Source organism: Echiichthys vipera (assembly GCF_963691815.1).
Source record: "Echiichthys vipera genome assembly, chromosome: X".
NCBI lineage: Eukaryota > Metazoa > Chordata > Actinopteri > Perciformes > Trachinidae > Echiichthys > Echiichthys vipera.
This window is the reverse complement of record NC_139825.1, coordinates 1645612-1667601: the sequence shown is the minus strand read 5'-3', so window position 1 is coordinate 1667601 and position 21990 is coordinate 1645612. Positions and strand designations below refer to the sequence as shown.

General features: G+C 42.1%; 1 protein-coding gene across 4 annotated transcripts in view; it reads right to left on the bottom strand.

The window, feature by feature from the left end:
• The window catches only part of setd5 (SET domain containing 5), a 75836-nt gene that overhangs the window by 25404 nt on the left and 28442 nt on the right, over positions 1-21990 (bottom strand). For 2 of the 4 annotated variants that reach the window (XM_083938913.1, XM_083938911.1), the window contains exons 13-20: positions 20672-20815; positions 20191-20568; positions 19842-20102; positions 18199-18316; positions 17681-17910; positions 2367-2423; positions 1734-2219; positions 1252-1344 (exon numbers count right to left, since the gene is read on the bottom strand). In XM_083938913.1, coding sequence (XP_083795039.1) covers positions 1252-1344; positions 1734-2219; positions 2367-2423; positions 17681-17910; positions 18199-18316; positions 19842-20102; positions 20191-20568; positions 20672-20815 — 1767 coding nt within the window. The remainder of the gene's footprint in view (positions 1-1251; positions 1345-1733; positions 2220-2366; positions 2424-17680; positions 17911-18198; positions 18317-19841; positions 20103-20190; positions 20569-20671; positions 20816-21990) is intronic. The other 2 variants (XM_083938912.1, XM_083938914.1) reach the window with 1 other exon arrangement.

Genomic DNA, 21990 nt, shown 5'->3' with positions numbered 1-21990 from the left:
CGCTTTAAGTTTGATTGTGAAGTTATCAAGTCAGTCTGCTTTAAGTTTCATTCTGAAGTTATCAAGTCAGTCTGCTTTAAGCTCGATTTTAAAGTTATCTAGTCAGTCCGCTTTAAGTTTGATTTTGAAGTTATCAAGTCAGTCTGCTTTAAGTTTGATTCTAACGTTATCAAGTCAGGCTGCTTTAAATTTGAGTCTGAAGTTATCAACTCAGTCTGCTTTAAGTTTTATTCTGAAGTTATCAAGTCAGTCTACTTTAAGCTTGATTTTAAAGTTATCAAGTCAGTCTGCTTTAAGTTTAATTCTGAAGTTATCAAGTCAGTCTGCTTTACGTTTGATTCTGAAGTTATCAATTGTTTGATATAGCCCAGAATACCCAGGTCTAACAACGTCCCTGACCATATGCTATTCATCTTATTTACATGACGGCATGTCCTTTCTGTCACTGTATGGTTGCACGTTTACAATTCTCTTCTGCTCTCTGTACCGTGTACGTTCCCACCCCAAAAGCTGTAAACCTAGGGGAAACTATGATGCCGTTGTATCTACATTTAGAGAGGGAATGTATCCACAGACACGGATATCGGACTACTTAGCAAAAAGGCAACAAGTGCCTTCATAAGTGGGTCAATGATCAACCACCATTCTTTTAACTCACTCTGTGATTGATAGGAACCTAACAGACAATTAACTAGATGAAAATATTACAGAGTACATCTTTAACCAATAATTCCAACCCTCACATTTACTGGACTATGATGTGACCTGCTGCATAAACATAAGCGCAGTTTAACATTGAACAGACTGATGAATCATGTACTGTGAAAACATCCTTAATTTACCCTGAGCCCCAAAAATTTCCCATGGTGCCTTGTGATGTTGCATGTGTTTTGCTGTAAACAACACTGGTAAATTTAGCCTGGAGGTGGCGGATGGAACACTGATCACAGAGCCATCGATGACATGAAGCAAATATACATGGGCTTCATCGCGACACCATCATGAGAATTCACGAGCCACCAGCCTCTTTGTGTTGAAGGCGATGAATGAACCTTTACACATTTCAATGGATTGGACTGAAATGGCAGAATAATGTAAAACTGCTGCTCAAAACGATAGAGTCACAATTCAATGTAGGTTTAGAGGAGGGGAGAGGGCTGTTGGAGCATGGGGTGGGTGTTTTATGCAGATGCAAAGAAACAATATTTACATGCACACTTCTAAAGATGTAGTTGTAGGGAGAATATTCACCATATTTTGTACTGGCTTGTATTCACTTCTTACAGCTATAGCCTGGTAATCTGGCTTCCCTGTCAGCAGACTAATGGTATGCTGGTTGGCCCTCTGCCTTGGAAGAAAAGTGGAAGAGAGACTTGGCAAAAAGTGTCAAGGAGCAGCAAAGGAAGGGGGGGGGGGGGGGTGTTGAGGGGGAGAATGGGGAGGGGGGGGGGGTCAAAGCTACAGAGTCGAAATCATTTCAGATAGAAACATCAAATGGTTAAATATCTTTATAAATGCCTGTGGCTTTTGGATTTGACCACCTGACATGAGGGGCCAATTGATATTGATTTAAAACAAAGTAAACGAGCAAACTCGCATATTATGAGGTTTGGCTTTTCAGTTTGCACAGATCACACTCAAAGTCATTCATGCTTGAGAAGAACAGATGAAACGCTGAAAAACTGTTGTTCACGAACATTTTTCACTTTGCAGTTGTAAAGATGTGGACTTGCCTTCTTCTTTTGTGGTGGGTTGCTGGTGTGAGGAGGTGTGCCACTATCCGGGTAGCCTCCGCCATAATGATGCTCGCCGTAGGGTGACATGGAGCCGGGGCCTACATCTCCCAGCAGCCCTTGACCGCTTATGGAACTGTGGAAGGACTCTGCTGGGGAAAAGCCACCTTCTGATTGGGAGAGGTGGCGGTCTGTGGCAACGGGGTTCCCCAGGTTTGAGTTGAGGGGCGAGCAGGTGTATATGAGGTTGAACTCTGTCCTGAAGGCCTGCTCCCTATTTTGAGAGGTTAGGTCTAAGGAAGGACAGGGCATTGGATTTAGGGAACTGGTCCCTACAAATGAAGGGCCCTGGGAATCATGGCCTGAAGGGCCTCCAGGAAGGGAGAAGTCATCTGAGGTCATAGCCACAGGACTCTCCAAGCTGGATGGGAGTGACAGGTCGGGAAACTGAGGCCGAGGGATTTCAAAGTCAGTCTGAAGATATGGCTGAAGTTGGAGAAAAAACACAGAGAAATAGAGGACAGGGGTAGAGGACAAAAATAATTAGATACATTTGAGTAGCAAGTCAGCAGTTAGTAGCATTGAACTTTGTATCAGCAATCAGGAGTTAGTCGCAGAGAGATGGGAACGTACCTCAGGAGAGATGGACTCCGGCCGGTGAATAGGAGACGTCTCAGGGGATGATATGTTCTACAGAGAAAAGCAAAAGCTCTTAGAAACTTCAATGTGAAACACTCATGGTGTGTCCCAAACATTAATTATGACTGGAAAAGTCTGCCCAGGTATAAGTTTCATTGGTAAGTGTGTAATTACATTTTCATGACCATTCACAATGTATAACACAAACAGAACTGTATGATTCACTCCAAATCTTAATCATTGTATAAAAATAAACAGAACCTTTTCTGATCTCATATAGTCAGTTATTTTCATATTCTCTTCAAATATGTAGGAACATTATTTATTTTTTTAGTGGTGGGACACAATTACAAAAAATTATCTAATCTTTCAATTTAAATGGATTTTGATATATGACTTAATATATTATAAAAAATAAAACAGTGCTTAGTACTGTATATCCAAGAAAAGTGGAAACCTAACATTGCAAAGATATTTAGAATAATATCCTTGGCATAAAATGAACGGTTTAACATAGAGTGCTTTTTCTCCATGTTTTCCAAAACAGAAACAAATATGATCCATCAACTAATGACACTCCCACCTAGGAGTGTAGTCTGTACTAACGTCAGCTGCAGCATGTTCAGCGTTGTCTGTGCTAACGTTAGCTGCAGCATGTTCAGCGTTGTCTGTGTTAAAGTTAGCTGCAGCATGTTCAGTGTTGTCTGTGTTAACGTTAGCTGCAGCATGTTCAGTGTTGTCTTTGCTAACGTTAGCTGCAGCATGTTCAGCATTGTCTGTGCTAACGTTAGCTGCAGCATGTTCAGCGCTGTCTGTGCTAACGTTAGCTGCAGCATGTTCAGCGTTGTCTGTGCTAACGTTAGCTGCAGCATGTTCAGCGTTGTCTGTGCTAACATTAGCTGCAGCATGTACAGCGTTGTCTGTGCTAACATTAGCTGCAGCATGTTTAGTGTTAGCTGCAGCATGTTCAGCGTTGTCTGTGCTAACGTTAGCTGCAGCATGTTCAGCGTTGTCTGTGCTAACATTAGCTGCAGCATGTTCAGTGTTAGCTGCAGCATGTTCAGCGTTGTCTGTGATAACATTAGCTGCAGCATGTTCAGCGTTGTCTGTGCTAATGTTAGCTGCAGCATGTTCAGCATTGTCTGTGCTCACATTAGCTGCAGCATGTACAGCGTTGTCTGTGCTAACATTAGCTGCAGCATGTTCAGTGTTAGCTGCAGCATGTTCAGCGTTGTCTGTGCTAACGTTAGCTGCAGCATGTTCAATTCAATTCAATTCAATTCAATTTTATTTATAGTGTCAAATCATAACAAAAGTTATCTCAGGACACTTTACAGAGTAGGTAAAGACCACACTCAATGACTTATTTATGATTTACATAGACCCAACAATTCCTCTGTAGAGTACAGTGGCAACGAAAACCTTCCCTATAACAGGCAGGAACGTCAGACAGACCCAGCTCTGTGGAGGACGGCCATCTGTCTTGACCGGTTGGGGAGGAAGAAAAGGAGAGAGAAAGAGAGAAAAGACACACAGATGGACAGGGAGAGACAGACAGACACACTTCCAGAGATGCAAGCAAAGCCTAACAGTAACTATAATATTTATAGTAATGTGAATATGACGTATATGTTAAGGCAGTTACTACAACAGAATAGTAGAAACAAGCACAGCTAAAGTGACAGAATATGAAAATGATAATAATTATGGTGGCAAACATGATCAATGATGAGTAGTGGCAATAGCAGCTACAATACAGCTACAAATTTTATAGTTTATTAAACTAGTGATAGTATATATGAGTAACAGTGACAATAGCAGCAGGAAGCGTCATGTAGGACCACGGCAGCAAGCACCACCACGATCAGCAGAGACCTGCGAGACGACAAAGCACAAACAGCTCCGGGGAAGAAGCTGAATCAGTAACATGCATTGATGGGACATGAATGATTCAGACAGAGAGGAGAGAAGCTCAGAGTATCAGGAAAAGTATTATCCCCCGGCAGACTAGGCCTATAGCAGCATAATTAAGCAGAATAAAGTCTCATCGTAAGCCCTAGCTGTAAGCTTTATCAAAAAGGAAAGTTTTAAGTTTACTCTTAAATAAGGGGACAGTGTCTGCCTCCCGAATAACATTTGGGAGTTGGTTCCACAGGAGAGGAGCTTGGTAGCTGAAGGCTCTGCCTCCCATTCTACTTTTGGAGACTCTAGGAACGACGAGTAGCCCTGCATTCTCAGAGCGCAGTGATCTAGTCGGGTAATACGGTACTATGAGCTCTTTAAGATACGACGGAGCCTGACCAATAAGAGCTTTGTACGTAAGGAGAAGGATTTTAAATTCTATTCTAGATTTTACAGGTAGCCAGTGCAGAGAAGCTAATACAGGAGAAATATGTTCTCTTCTATTTGTTTTAGTTAGTACACGAGCTGCAGCATTTTGGACTAACTGGAGACTCTTAACAGACTTATTGGAGCAGCCTGATAATAAGGAATTGCAATAGTCCAGCCTAGAAGTAACAAATGCATGAACAAGTTTCTCTGCATCTTTCTGAGACACAATGTTCCTAATTTTTGCAATATTACGCAGGTGAAAATATGCAGTCCTTGTTGTCAGTTTTATGTGAGAATCGAAGGACATATCCTGATCAAAAATAACACCCAGATTCCTTACTGTGGTGCTGGAGGACAACACAACATCATCCAGAGTAACAATGTCTTTAGCTATTGAGTTTCGGAGGCCTTTGGGGCCAAGTACAATAATTTCAGTTTTGTCTGAGTTTAACATCAGGAAATTGCAGGTCATCCAGCTTTTTATTTCCTTAATGCACATTTGAAGTTTATCTAACTGATGGGTTTCTTCTGGTTTGATCGACAAATATAATTGTGTATCATCAGCATAACAATGAAAATGTATGGAGTGCTTCCTTATAATAATTCCTAAGGGAAGCATATATAAGGTGAAAAGAATCGGTCCAAGGACAGAACCCTGTTGTTCAGCGTTGTCTGTGCTAACATTAGCTGCAGCATGTTCAGTGTTAGCTGCAGCATGTTCAGCGTTGTCTGTGATAACATTAGCTGCAGCATGTTCAGCGTTGTCTGTGCTGACGTTAGCTGCAGCATGTTCAGCGTTGTCTGTGCTAACGTTAGCTGCAGCATGTACAGCGTTGTCTGTGCTAACGTTAGCTGCAGCATGTTCAGCGTAGTCTGTGCTGACGTTAGCTGCAGAATGTTCAGCGTTGTCTGTGCTGACAATAGCTGCAGCATGTTCAGCGCAGTCTGTGCTAACGTTAGCTGCAGCATGTTCAGCGTTGTCTGTGCTAACGTTAGCTGCAGCATGTTCAGCGTTGTCTGTGCTAACGTTAGCTGCAGCATGTTCAGCGTTGTCTGTGCTAACGTTAGCTGCAGCATGTTCAGCGTTGTCTGTGCTAACATTAGCTGCAGCTTGTTCAGGGTTGTCTGTGCTAACGTTAGCTGCAGCATGTTCAGCGTTGTCTGTGCTTACGTTGGCAGCAGCTCCGGTGGGAGTTGAATTTTTCGGTTTTATTTCTCTCGTGTTGCATCCTGTGCATCAGTATTACGGGCCGGGCAGGAACTCGTGCAATGAGCAACGTTCCGCACTGAGTGCAAAAATAAATTGCGATTTATTGCGTTATTTTTTTGGTCGCATTATTTTTTCTGTTATCAATTAATCATAATTAACGCGTTAAAGTCCCAACCCTATTTTAAAAAAAATGCTTTACAAGCACTTATCATTCTAGCACAGGCTTTCAAACATGAGGGGGGACACAGTGTACTCAAAACAGGGAAATAGAAGATACAGGATACAGACTGGGTGGATGAACACATTAGGTCATTATGTTAATATAAATATGTAAAGATTTTTTAAATATAGCTGCCATGTTGCCAATGATGAGCAGCTAATGTCGTGAGTTCATATAGACAGCTGACTGCTGCGCCAGGCTACTGTGAAGTGTGACTGCCTGTGAGTGTGAGTGACGGGGGGAGAGGCTCCGCAGCTGCCACTACTCATTGGGGAAAGAAACCACAGAGTGAAAGAACAGAGTAGCCAAACACGCCAGTGGTTTTTAACAAAGAAAGTCTCTGGGGATCGGTAAAGTCTCTGGATCAGTTCAGAACAACGTAATGAAAAACTTGGAAAATGCTCCCCTGGATGTTTATTCTTCAAGATCGCTGATTCGCTCAATTAGCTGCCAATCAAAAAAGGATTCCGCTACAGACAGCTCATCCACTCATCATGCAGAAGCCGTGCATCCGGGTCAGCCCACTGTCCAATGGACCCCCAGAGACGCGGAGCGTACGATGGGCGGGACAAAACCCAGCATTTATCCAATGAGCGTCTAGTTTGGCTGCAGTGGAACAACCCGCTCTACGCTTCCCCATTGAAGTCAGTAGAAGCTGAGCGTCCGACTGTGTAAAGTGCTGTTGCTCTGTGTGGATGAATTTATTTTGAAGCAGAGGTGCAGCGTCGACTGTTCTAGCTGGCCACAAATTTAGCGTACAAACTGTGTAGTATATAGTAGGGTATTACTCGTGCCCAGCTTTTATTGTATATATTTTTTGGAACATGGAATGAAGCTTTGAACCATCGGGCCAGTGGTTGCCTCTGATCACACTGAGAAACTGGCACTTTTTTTTCTAAAAGCAACTGGTGAAGTGGGCTGCCTGACCAGGAGTAAAGAAGGTCTCCCTGGACATACGGCTCTAGGTCCGGAATCAAACTAACCTCCCTGTGACGGTTCTGTGTCCCAGGGTGACGGATCCCCAGCACAGGCTGCGACATGATGGCCGTGTGCGAGTCCTGTCTCCCCACAATCTCAAAACTGAGGGAGAATATCTCTGGCCTGAAGGCTGACCTCATGGAGAGTGAAAAAATCCTCCTGGATCTCTACTCCGTCGTCACGACCCAGGCGAAGCTCGTCGCCCATCTTAAGACTTCTGGCGCTGGTGACCGGACCATGACGGCCACCAACAACATCACCTTGCGTGGACTGGCTCCATCACCAACGGATCTCCGGCACCAGCACTCACCGAGTCCCGCTGGCACCACCAGAAAGCCAAGCCCAAGTCTTTGACACCTTCCACCTCCTGCCGTTGCCCCGCGGAGTGGCAGTGCTCCACCAGGGACACGGCTCTGGTTGTGGTGAGGTCAACTTGACTCAAGCCGATAGAACCCTGGTCAGTGCTGATTTTACTTGTCATAGCGTACCGTGCTCCTGGTCCGTACTCTGAATTTCTATTTGAATTCTCAGAGTTTCTGTCAAATTTAGTCCTTAAATCTGATAAAGTTATCATTATAGGAGATTTTAATATTCACGTGGACGTTGATAATAATAATAATAGCCTTAGTACTGGGTTTATCTCTCTTTTAGATTCCATTGGTTTTTGTCAGAGTGTACATAAACCAACTCACTGTTTTAATCAGACCCATGACCTTGTTTTGGCTTATAGTGTGGAAATCAATGACTTAGTCTTTCCACAGAATCCTATTTTATCAGACCATTATTTAATAACTTCTGAATTAGTATTACAGAACTACTCACCTCTGGGCAAAAGTTTCTACTCTAGATGTTTATCTGATAGTGCTATAACTAAATTTAAGGAATCTGCATTTAATTTAATGCTTTGTCCAAATATTTCAGATTCCTGCACTAACGTTAGTTTCTCTGAAATTGATCACATTGTTGACAGTGTTGCAGGCTCACTACGGACAACGCTCGACTCTGTTGCTCCTTTAAAAAAGAAGATAATGAAACAGAGGAAGTTAGCTCCGTGCTATAACTCACAAACCCGTGAATTAAAACAAGTATCACGAAATTAGAAAGTAAATGGCGTTCCACTAAATTGGAGGTATCTCGCTTAGTTTGGCAAGAAAGTCCTAAAACATATAGGAAGGCCCTCCGTAATGCCAGAGCAGCCTCCTCTATTACCCATCGTTAATAGAGGAGAATAACAATCCTAGATTTCTTTTCAGCACTGTAGCCAGGCTGACAGAGAGCCACAGCTCTATTGAGCAATGTATTCCTATAACCCCCAGTAGTAACAACTTCATGGCCTTCTTTAATGATAAAATTATAACTATTAGAGACAAAATCAACTCGCTTGGCACAAATTTTTCTTCAAACCCAGGAACCATAGAAACAACTACACAACTGCTTTCCTACAGTTGACCTTAACAAATAAACCTTTACTATTTCAGCATCAATTCCCTCTACTTGGCTCCTAGACTCTATTCCAACCAGGTTACTTAAAGAAGTGTTACCTTTAGTTAGCACTTCTGTATTGGAAATTATTAATATGTCTTTATCAGCAGGTTATGGACCACAGTCTTTTAAAATAGCTGTAATCAAACCTCTTCTTAAAAGCCCAATCTTGATCCAGAGGTTCTAGCCAACTATAGACCTATATCTGACCTTCCTTTTTTCTCTAAAATCCTCAAGAAATGAGTCGCCAATCAGCTGTGTGACTTTTTACATAATAATGAGTTATTTGAGGACTTCCAGTCAGGATTTAGAATAAATTATAGCACTGAGGCAGCACTGGTAAAAAAAAATACTAACGACCTTCTAATAGCTTCAGACAAAGAACTTGTCTCTGTACTTGTTTTACTAGATCTTAGTGCGGCCTTCGACACTATTGACCATTGCATCCTGCTACAGAGACCAGAGCATCTAATTGGTATTAAGGGAACCGCATTAAGCTGGTTTAAGTCTTATTTATCAGATAGTGTGAGAAATAACCAAAGATTGACCTACCTTATTTATCTATGATTGTAAATCCTTGATTAGCATAACAGTCAAGCTGAGAATGAGTGCTGGGGGATTGTGGATAGGAGTCACATGGGGATTGCAAATGGTGACAAAAGGGGGGTCATAAACACTGATAACACCCACTGGGGTCATAAAAATTGAGTAGTGTGTTTTTGTTTATTCTAATGTCATTGTGTTTGTAAGATGCTTTGATGTGACTTGTATATCTGCTGAAGAAATTTGGAGACAGGCAGAGATGGTTGGAGACCCGGCTGTTGGTATGACCTCTCTCCTGTCTGCAGCAGTATTTAGTAAAGACATGATTTGAGAAACACTGAGGACTCCAGAGAATTTCTTTCACATTTGGCGACGAGGATGGGATGGACGCTCTGCTGATCAGGCCTGAGTCCTGACTGAAGGTTAAACCGGTAAGGAAAAATTCCGCTCCACCAAAGGAGGACAGGATTCCGCCTGATGTCAGGAACGGGTGCTGGACAGCAGACGCTCCATCCATTTTAAACGTGAGTACAGTGTTTTTTAGATCATATCTCGTGTGTAATTTTGAAGACAAGCTTCATTTACTTGTGGGGTTTTTGAAGCTCAAAAGGAGGTGTGTAAACCTAGGCGACAGTTCGAGAACCTGTGTTTGGTCTGCTGTCAAGATATTCTGTAATTCCTGTGAGTTTGAATATAAGGTCCGACGAGTCTATTTGTAGAGGCCGGACCGTCTTCATATGTCCTTTGTGGTTTTGAAGACTAGTTTCATTTTCTGTGTGATTTTGAGGCTCTGAGAAGATAGGTGACAGTTCAAGACAATGTGGTCTGCTGTCTGATATTCTATGAATCCTGTAGGGTTGAATATCAAGGTCCAATGAGTCCTGTTTGGAGATTGGACCGTCTTCATATTTTCTGTGTAATTTTATTTTGTAGACTAGTTTAATAAAAATATATATATGCACTTAAAGCTATATAAGTGATGTCTTGAATAGACATAAATGAATATAATGTGTTGTGAGAGGTTGGTGCAACCTAACAAATGAGAGAAGAGAGAAGAGAAGCATTTAGGGAAAAATGAATGATTTCTGAACCAATTATTTAAAGGAGTAGAAATTTTTGAAATGCAAATATAATTTGCATGAGTGTAGGGATTCCCAACTACAATAAAATGGCCGTATGAATGTGGTAAGAAAAATAAACTTTGGGGTAACTCATTTCAGTGTCTAAATATCCAGTTTGGATATTAAAGGGTGCGTTGCTCTGAACGAATGTGTCGTATAAACCACCTGGCTGAAAGATTATCCAAAGTTAGTGTATGTGTGATAAGATCTAACCATGTTCGTATGGAAAGATCAGCATGTGTGAAATAGTCTGAGTGAACAATAAGCCCATTGAAAGTAAAAGCACATCTGAAGGAGTCAATAGAAAATGGGAAACAAAATGGGAAAGTTAAAATTTTTAAAGATCCTGCTAAATTTATAGCAGATAAATGGGTTAATGTGGTTGAGAGCTTCCATTTTGGCATTACTAGACTAAGAGGTTTTTTTTGTTTTTTTCGTCTTTTATTAGGCACATATTTAGGTACATATATAGTGAAGAGGGTAAAGTGATGAGAGAGAAAGGGACAGCAAGTAGGGAAAGAAAGGTGGAAAGCAAACTCAGTTATAGAAATAAGTATGTGTGACAGAAAGAGAAGAAGTGAATGAATGATGAGGAGCAGAGATTAGGGATAAAAGACAACGGCCTCCTCCTAATGTCTCCAAGCATGCAGCCCCTCCATCAAGCCCATATGCATATTCCCAGAAGGACTCTGACAATGAGGGGGGGGGGAGACTGAACCTGCATCTGATGTGTCAGTTGTCACAAAGCCAGTGACGGAGGAAAACAGACTGAAACAAAGAAAAAGCTTGCTTTGCTTCTCCAGAAAGTTCTCTCTCCAAACAGCAACTTCTTTTTGACTACTGGCCTGAAGAAAAGGAAACGGATGTCCACGGCACCAGATGTTCAGTTGAATTGAACACTGAAGAGCTTGTGTTCAGGACATGGCAGCCAGAGGAACTAAAGATTGCAAGTAGGGGGAGCAGAAGAGGTGTGAACTCCGATGGGCCAACAATCGACCGGCCATTTGGTTCACTTTACCAGCAGAATGGGGCACAGAATCCTGGACAAAGATGGCCTCATCAAGACAACATCAGAAGGAGAGAAAGAAGGAGACTGGGACAGTGGCTCAATGCTGAAGATCCAGAGAAGTCCTGGTTGCGTGTTTTTTCATGGTTCCCCCATGAACAGGCCATACAGACAGCGGAGGAAGGTCAGAGCATTTGAAAATCACAAATTAGAAATTAAAGATAAAAACATCCACACTAGATGACACGTTAGTTGAACTTAGAATGAACAGGATGTTAATGTTCAACACATACATACACTTGCATATACATATAGGAACATTTATTAAGAATAAGTATTGGTGTCAATAGGGAAAATTAGGGTTTTGCATTAAGAGTTGATCATTAGACAAACAGAAAGTTAAGGTTTTGATTGCTATGCTCAGACAAAATATTTTTTAGCTCACATAAGAAAAAAATCAAGATATTGAAAGCAACACTGATTATTTCTTATAAAACAAGCATGCCATTGTGGAATATCTCAAATATAACTCCCATTTTACCTGAAGAGGCGTCATAGATGTCACAGGTTTGAGTTTCTGGTGATTGATTTTAGAAAATGCAATATTGATGCATCACTGTAAATCCTGACTCATTATTCTGGGTTTTTTGCTTTCACTCTCAATGGTATTTGAATTTTTGGAATTTAATGGTACAGTTTTCTGGGAAAACCTGGTTTAAAAAACTGCCATAGTGATGGTGAAGTTTTCAGAAACATACGTCTTGTTTTTGCAAATTGAAGCATTAGATATAACAATAATAATAAGGATAATATTATTAATAATGATAATAAGTGGGTCCTGACTGCATCCATAGGAACTGGATGGGTTTTTAAAATAAATAAATAAATAGATTAAATTCTATTGCCACTTATGGATTATTTTATGTTTCTGTGGAGATCTCCCCTAACCCTGTATAAAGAAACTTGGCCAATGACTGACTTTTTAGAATGTGACTGCTGAGGCAAACAGCCTCTACCGACTTAAGATGACCTAACCGATCGAGCTCTGATTGTTTCTTTTTAATTTTTGCATGATAATTGTATGTCAATAGTTTTATGTCGATTAACAAACACTAACATCTGACCCTATTGTATTTTCGAAGTGTGCAAGTTATGCATGATACTCATTGTCACACTAATGTTTAATGTCAGCCTGAAGCGCTGTACCGTCTTAATCTTTGAGCTTTGATCCGACAGGTGAAGATGGAGAACCATTCTTGAATGGAAATGTTTAACAGTGGATCAAAACCATGGGAAGCATTGTTTGATACATAGTGTCTAACGATAATTCTGTTTTTCTTCATAGATGGTTCTGCGAGGAGTCCATCTAACTGCTCTTTCTGTGTTTGCCTTTGAACTAAACTGCCAAATAACTCGTCTGCTAAAACGAACAGTTATTTGTATTAATCTGTGGTTTTCTTTCTAGGCGCAACGGATGATACAGTGTCAGAGTCACAATATGCTTTAATATTGTCCCTAACTTTCACACTCTGGGAAAAACTGTGGCATTCTCACTCCTACAGGAAAACCTTTTGTTCTTAACCTTTTGTCTCTAACACTTTTACCTGTTTACAGTTAAAAGTGTTCACGCTGACTATAACAACTCAGTTTTCACAGGGCAACGCCATTGCAGATGATGGTGCTCAAGAAATTAAATGAGACAGTGGTAAAGACTGTCTCCGACGGTGTGTTAAGTGCTGGTAACCTCTGACACCAGGACATGGAAGAGAGAAGAAAATGGCATCCATGCGACGAATGAGGCATAATAAAGCAAAGAAACCTATATAGTGGCTCAGATGATGATATGGTGTGAATAGAATTGTGTTTGTTTTAATGTTTTTTGTTGTTTTTATTTTTCCTTGTCATATTGGGAGAGTTAAAAGTGAACCTCTACTAATGTTTGCAGTGTGTAGTCAAAGAAAGAGTTAGTTGATGATATTGTGTTATTTCCAAAAAATTATTTGACACTTTGTGTCAAAAGGGGGGAATGTGAGAAATAACCAAAGATTGACCTACCTTATTTATCTATGATTGTAAATCCTTGATTAGCCTAACAGTCAAGCTGAGAATGAGTGCTGGGGGATTGTGGATAGGAGTCACATGGGGATTGCAAATGGTGACAAAAGGGGGGTCATAAACACTGATAACACCCACTGGGGTCATAAAAATTGAGTAGTGTGTTTTTGTTTATTCTAATGTCATTGTGTTTGTAAGATGCTTTGATGTGACTTGTATATCTGCTGAAGAAATTTGGAGACAGGCAGAGATGGTTGGAGACCCGGCTGTTGGTATGACCTCTCTCCTGTCTGCAGCAGTATTTAGTAAAGACATGATTTGAGAAACACTGAGGACTCCAGAGAATTTCTTTCACAATAGATCTCAGTTTTTACATGTTACTCTGGATTATGTTGTGTTGTCCTCCAGCACCAAAGTAAGGAATCTGGGTGTTATTTTTGATCAGGATATGTCCTTTGATTCTCACATAAAACTAACGACAATGCCTGCATATTTTCCCCTGCGTAATATTGCGAAAATTAGGAACATTGTGTCTAAGAGAGATGCAGAAAAATTAGTCCATGCATTTGTTACTTCTAGGCTGGACTATTGCAACTCCTTATTATCAGGCTGCTCCAATAAGTCTGTTAAGAGTCTCCAGTTGGTCCAAAATGCTGCAGCTCGTGTACTAACTAAAACAAATCGAAGAGAACATATTTCTCCTGTATTAGCTTCTTTGCATTGGCTACATGTAAAATCTAGAACAGAATTTAAAATCCTTCTCCTTACCTACAAAGCTCTTATTGGTCAGGCTCCATCGTATCTTAAAGAGCTCATAGTACAGTATTACCCGACTAGATCGCTGCGCTCTGAGAATGCAGGGCTACTTGTCATACCTAGAGTCTCCAAAAGTAGAACGGGAGGCAGAGCCCTCAGCTAACAAGTTCCTCTCCTGTGGGAAAAACTCCCAATTGTTATTCGGGAGGCAGACACTATCCCCATAATCAAGAGTAAACTTAAAACTTTCCTTTTTGATAAAGCTTATAGCTAGGGCTTACGAGCCCTTAGCAATGTTGTTATTTTTAAGCTGGTTTTGTCATGCTTAATGATGCTGCTAGGCCTAGTCTGCTGAGGGATAATCCTGTTGCTGATACCCTGAGCTTTTATCCTTTCTTCCTGTATCATACAACCACCTCAACTGGCTCCTTTCAACTCAAAGGAGCCGCGGCTCTACTCTGAGTTCCTCACGGATGGCTGAACTTCTCATCCTATCTCTAAGGGCCTTCCGGCTAAGCTCTCTTTTCATCACAACGGTGGGGTAGAGTGACTGCAACACCACCCCCGCTGCTCCGATTCTGCGGGCCAAACTCCCGCTCCATCGTCCCCTAACTTGTGAACATGATCCTGAGGTACTTGAACTCCTTCACTTGGGGTAAGGACTCATTCCCTACCTGGAGTAAGCAATCCAACGGTTTCCTGCTGAGAGCCATGGCCTCAGATTTAGAGGTGCCGATCCTCATCCCAGCAGTTAACACTCGGCTGCGAACTGATCCAGTAAGTGCTGAAGGTCACTGACCAACGATGCCATAAGGACCATATCATCTGCAAAAAGCAGAGAGGAGATCCTCATCCCACCGAACTGCAACCCCTCCCCACCACGACTATGCCTCGATTTCCTGTCCATGAAAATCCCGAACAGGATTGGTGACAAAGCGCACCCCTGGCAGAGGCCAACCCCCACCGGGAATGAATCCGACTTACTGCCGAGGATCCACACACACACAGCTCTCGCTTTGGGTGTACAGAGACTGGACGGCCCACAAAAGTGACCCCTCCACCCCATACTCCCGCAGCACCTCCCACAGTATCCTTCAGACGTTTCCAGTTCACCCGCACTACTCTTTTGGGCTTACCTGGTCTGTCCAGAATCTTCCCCCATCCTCTGACCCAACTCATCACCAGATGGTGATCAGTTGACAGCTCTGCCCCTCTCTCTACTCAAGTGTCCAAAACATACGGCCTCAGATCAGATGATACAATCCCAAAATCGTTCATCGACCTTTGGCCTAGGTTGCTCTGGTACCATGTACACTTATGAGCATCCTTATGTTCGAACATGGTGTTAGTTATAGACAATCCGTGACTAGCACAGAAGTCTAATAAAAGACGGCCGCTCGGATTTAGATCCAGGTATCTCCATCATTGCCCACGTGGGCGTTTGAAGTCTCCCAGCAGAACTATGGAGTCCCCTACTGGAGCCCCATGCAGGACTCCATTCAGGATCTCCAAGAAGGCAGAATACTCTGAACTGCTGTTCGGTGCAAATACACAAACGCCTCAATATCCTGTCCATGAAAATCACGAACAGGATTGGTGACAAAGCGCACCCCTGGCAGAGGCCAACCCCCTCCGGGAACGAATTCGACTTACTGCCGAGGATCCGGACACAGCTCTCGCTTTGGGTGTACAGAGACTGGATGGCCCACAAAAGTGTCCCCCTTACCACCCGCAGGCGTAAGGAGGCGACCCTCTCGTCCACTGGGGTGAACTCCAACACCGCAGCGCTCAGCCGGGGGTGTGTGAGTATCCCCACACCCGCCTGGCGCCTCACACCCTGGGAAACTCCAGAGAAGAATAGGGTCCAACCCCTATCTAGGAGTACGGTTCCAGAACCGAGACTGTGTGTGGTGGTAAGCCCCACCAGATCTAACTGGTAGCGCTCCACCTCCCGCACAAGCTCCAGCTCCTTCCCCGACAGAGAGGTGACATTCCACGTCCCCAGAGCCAGCCTCTGCTGCCCGTATCTGGTCTGTCGAGGCCCCTCACCTTCACTGCCAACCGTGCAGTTGGCAAACTCCATATTTGCCACTATATTTATTATCATTGTCGTGTTCTGTCACTCTAGCTGTGCCTGTTTCTTGCTGCCCTGCTTGCTGCATATTAACTATCATAACTTGTAAGTCATATTCACATTGCTTTAGCTTTCACTATAGTCACTGTTACTTTGTGGTTGCTTGCATCTCTGGAAGTGTGTCTGTCTGTCTCTCTTTGTGTCTGTCTTTGTCTCTCTCTGTCCATCTGTTTTTCTTTTCTCTCTCCTTTTCTTTCTCCCCAACCGGTGCAGAGAGATGTCGGTCCTCCATAGAGCTGGGTCTGTCTGACGTTCCTGCCTGTAATATGGAAGGTTTTCGTTGCAATCGTACTCTGCGGGGGAATTGTTGGGTCTATGTAAATCCTAAACACGTCCACTCTGTAAAGTGTCCTGAGATACCTTTTGTTATGATTTGGCACTATAAATGAAATTGAATTGAATTATATTATCACTTAGGCAAAAACTATATTTGGTAGGTATGTAGCCTACAAACCAATTAGGGTTGAAACAATTAATCGAGTAATTCCAGTTACTCAATTACAAAAATTAATCGTTAAATTCTTATCTGGTGCGTTATGCGGCTCAGCGCAGGGATCATTGTTTAACACGGACCATTTTTGTAGATGCACACCATAATTTCACAGAAGCCAAAAAGGTGCAATGTGTCCACTGTTAACTAGAACTGTGATACCACAAAAGCACAAAATCAATGATTCAGCGTCTGAGGCGAAAGCAGCAGCTACACAGAGTGCCGCTGTTCCGCTTTAAGGAGCAGTAGTGACTGCAGATGTTAAAAACAGGAAGATAATGGTAGCTGTCCTTGTGAGTGCCTCTATGTTTAGTATTTCATTACAATGATAAACATAACGTCACCTACCTGATCAGTCTTTATAGTTTTGTTTGATGAAATGTGTCAGTTGAGTTTTGTTTGTTGCTTGTTGTTACTGTAATCAGGAAGAGAGCAACTCACTCTTCCTGATATCTATCCATCTATTTTCTAAATAAATCTGTTGTTAGCAAACCAAATAGGTCTACCCAAGACATAATATATATTTTTTCAAAATAACAAATTAGAATAAATTTTATGTAAAATACGAATATATATTGCAAATTAAAACATTTTTTAAATTATTTGATTAATCAATGGAATAATCGGAAGAATACTTGATTATAAAAAGATTAAATGGCTGCAGCCCTAAAACCAATATTTCATAGCTCTAGAGAGCATGCACATTTGCCTGCATTATTCAAATGTATTAGATTTAAAATCTATTCAAATATTTTCAGCTAGCCGGCATACGTAGAGGGAGAGGCAGAACGTGAGGAGAAAATTAAGAAATGTGCATGATATGGGATTAGACTGGCAGGAGAAGAGATTTTCATAGAACAACTACTTCACTAAAGTAGGCAAGCTGTCAGAGATGGATGTTCACAGACATTGTGTTCATGTGAGACTTGCTCAACCTGGGCAGATTGTGGATGTATAGGTGTTCTTGTGGTTGTGCCCTTACTTCAAAATGCAGCGGTGTGTTGCAGCGGCTGGCAGGCAGTGAAGTCATGGGTGAGTAGGCCAGGCCGTTGGGCAGCAGAGAGCAACAGGAGGCATGGAGTGGCGGATGGAGGGAGTCCTCTGGGAGCGGCGGTGTTATGGGGGACAGCGGGTGAAGCAGATGGTCTAAGGGTGCTTGCATCCCCTCTGCCTTATACTTGGAGCGACGCTTCTTAAACGGTGTGTTGAGTTCTTTGATTTTAAAAACATAAAATATGGAAATAACACAAGTGAGTTGGGAAAACAAGGAAGGGCACACTTCTTGTATCACAAAGGTATAGAAACACATACTGAGACAGTGGTGAAATGTTAAATACTTTTATCTGGACTGCTTTCTTCACTTAGTTGTACTTTTAATAATAATACCAGCCAGTTACTTAGTTCTGATCTATAGTTCATTATTCTTCAAGCTTTGGTAATTTCAGAAAATACAGCACCAAGTGAGTCGTCCAATGGAGGTGGGGTGAGGGGTGTACGTACCGCTGGACAGGGGGTTGGGGGTGGATCTGCTACTGGTACTTTGCTGGGAGGAGGTGGACTCTGTGCCATCTTCCACACTGGCTGAACAGCTCTCATCCTCCACCTGCTTTATCCATCTCTGCACCAAACAACCACAATGTCAGCTTAAAAAAACAGACACTGAGACATTGGTTTAAAAGACATTAAAAATTCTTTAATCAGCCTAACCCAATACCTCAGAGGCTGGAGTATATAAAAAAAGAACAATCTGGATGATAGAATTGAACATGTTTTTTACACATACATCTTCATTTAAGGTTGGAATAAATTTTATAACCAATTTAAGGTACGATGGTGTGTAATCCAAGAGTAAAATTTGTATATTTAACTGCATTGCAGACATTGTAAGGCTTTTAGTTTTTGATTGATTATTTAAAGGATCTGTAGACAGGCTTGTAACACTGGCACTTGCTTAGGATGACAACATTCATGGTCAGAGTTGGGAATAGAGAACATGTTCCAGTTGAGAAAAACGCTTCAAAAATAGTCTTATCAATCAGAGTTTTGTGCCTTCAAAGACTATCAGAACTGAAGAGGAGGGTGGATTGGAGGCTAGAGAGGTGCCATTTCACCCCCTGGGCACTGCGCTTGAGCAAGGCACCAAACCACGAAACTGCTCTGGGCACTTCTCATGGGGCAGCCTTATCTCTCCATTAATGCATGTGTATAGGTACTGTTTGTGCATGTGTGTATTTGAGGCCTGTGTGAGTGTTAAAAAAACAAAAAAGAGTGAAAAGTGATTTTCTTTTTTTTTTTTTAAATAATACACTGGGGCGGCCGGTAGCACAGTAGTTAGAGCATCGCCCCATGTAAAGAGGCAGAAGGTCCTCGAGGCAGCTGCCGTGGGTTTAGACTCTGCGGCCCTTTGCTGCATGCCCCCCCCCACCCCATTTCATATCTGTCTTCTGTAATAAAAAGGCTTGAAAAACTGCCAAAAAAAACAAACTGCGTTTTGAGGGGTACAGAATTAACTTTCAGGTTTACTTAGCTGTAAAGGCTAACGCTGTCTGTCAGTCAAACTCCTCTGTAATACTTGTTTTTATGGTGTGATTTGCTGGAGAGGATGGGTTCAAACAGGCTCAAACAGACTCTGGTCTCCTGTAGCTACAACTTTTTGTTGTTGTGACTACGATCTTGAGACACTACATAGACGACAGTGCTCATTCTACATATTCAACCTTTAATTCCAGCATTTTTTGAAACAGTTGCGCATTGCAAAACAATGACGAGGAGTCATGGCAGAGAGGAAGAATCGGTCCACACGCAAGATGGCCTTAAATTCCAGGAATACATGTATTCAACATTCCATGCACAAGTGCCACTGCTTTCTGCCACTGCCTTTTTGAAATGAAAACAGATGCTGTACAAATATTCTCTCATTTCATCTGCACTGTGTTCCCACACATATATCAAACAACTGTTGCTGCTGATAACCTGCAGCGCTACTTCTTTTTAATCAGGGAATCAATGAGGAGCCAGGCCGATAAGAAGAATCAATAATGGTATTGGTACCAATAAAATCTTATTAATTCGGACTCCTATTCATTATATATTCTATGTTCTATGTACTTGATCTTTCTATAATACCTTGCTGCATCTCTCACCTTCTTGTAGCAGCCATAAGTGCCGTCCATTTGAAGCGGGCGGGGCCGGCGTTTTTCAGGGTTGAAGGGGGAGCCGAAGCGGACGTAGTGTCTGGGTGTGGTGCAGATGAGCGATGAGTGGGAGAGGCCTGGCAGCATGTTGAGGGTGGTGGCTAGCACTGTGGGGTCAGTAGTTATCCGTAGCGGGCGCTCAACAGGCACCTCTTGGTGGACCTTCTCCCCTCCAGGGACCTTGTCATTCAACCACTCTGTCACCAGGTACTGAGAACAAAGACAAACATTAATGATTCACTCTGCATTTGCTAGGACTATACAAAATAATAAATACGAGTGTTTAATTTCCTCTAACCTTTTTCGTCTTAGGGTAGCGCATGTTGCCTCTGTTTATGCAGTTCAGACCCTGGCCATCTCCATCTAGGAGATGACCCCCCAGACCACTCTCTCCTGGGCCATGTTCAGCACCGTATGGACCCTGAGATCCTTCTTCGTCCAGAGAAGCACCTTGATCAGCTGATGATAGCGTTACTGCCATAGCTGCAGCTGTAGCAGCTGCTGCTGCCTGCTGGGCAAGAGCTTGGCGTTGCCGCCGGGCACGCTGGGATGAACTTGACCGGTAGCGAGAGATCCGACTTTTGGGACGAGGCTTGGTAGGTCGTGCAGGTTTTGGGGGAGCAACTGGGGCAAGCAGGTTGGGTAATGACGTCTTTTCTTCAATAGACGGTGTTTCCTGAAAAGAGAACGAATGAACAGAATAAATCAAACAAATGCAACAGTAAAAAAAACGAGAGATTAATACATTTGGATGAAACAACCACAACTCTCTCACTGACCGCAACATAGGTGGTGCGTCGTGTGCTGACCCCCACTCCAGTGTTGTTGGGAGTGTTTCCTGTCCCCTCCTCACTTTCCACACCCTCCTCCTTCACCTCTGGTCCTCCCACTCTCTTGCGCCTTTTTTCAAGGCTGTTACAGGTCTACAAGAAAGGCAGACACAAGAGGGGAGTTACACAGCAGTTTTAAGGCTGGCAGCTATTTAAGATTAAGTCTTAGTCTTCAGATGAAAATGTTTTGTCACATTTCATCATTTTATGTCTCATAGTTGTAGACTAGTTTTAGTTGATTACAACTCAAATGTAGTCAACTTTTAGTCAGTGAACAGTCAACATTGTAGTCAAAATGTTTTTGCTCTTAATTTTATTTTGAAATGACATTTTTTATTGACCAGGCTTTAACATTTTAGACACTGTAATCTATCTAGTCAGTATCTGTCATTTTAGAAAAAACATTTCAAGGCAAGGCAAGTTACAACAAGGTAATTCAAAGTGCTTTAGATAAAACATTAAAAGCATTGGAAAGAAACACATGAAATTTAGATTAAAAAGAAAAAATATATAAAACAAAAATGAAAACAAGGAATTGATGATGCTAAAAGACCCACAAATTTGGTGTACAATCTAGTTACTAAGCCGACTCGAACCGCTTCTATTGGGCCTAAAACCTACAGTCCTTGGCCTAAACAACCTCCAAAACAATCTTTGCAATTCACAGATATACTTTTTTGATATACATATTTTCAAAAAAGGTAACAGAAGTTACAGTGCTGTAAAGCAGTTAATAAATTATATTGTTTACTTAAAGGCAGCGACAAACAAACATCTTGAAAACTGCCTCTCCATGTTTAGTTCCGACTCTGGGGACACAGAGCAGACATGTCCCAGAGGATCTGAGAGGTCTGGATGGTTCGTAGCTGAGCAGAAGATCTGAAATGCATTTTAACCCTAAACCATTCAGTGCTTTGTAAACCAACAGAAAGATTTTGAAATCAATTATTTGACAGACAGGGAGCCAGTGTAAAGATCTGAGGACTGGAGTGATATGATCCGCTGTTTTGGTCTTAGTGAGGACTTGAGCAGCAGCGTTCTGGATTAACTGCAGCTGTCTGATGGACGTTTTTAGGGAGACCTGTAAAGACACTGTTATGTGCATCGACAAGTTTTCTAAGTCCTGCTGACACATAAGTCCTTTAATCCTAGATATATTCTTTAGGTGATAGTACGCTGACTTTGTAATTGTTTTAATGTGGCTGCTGAAGTTCAGGTCTGAGTCTATTATAATTTATAACCTTAGCTGTGCTTGTTTCTACTATTCT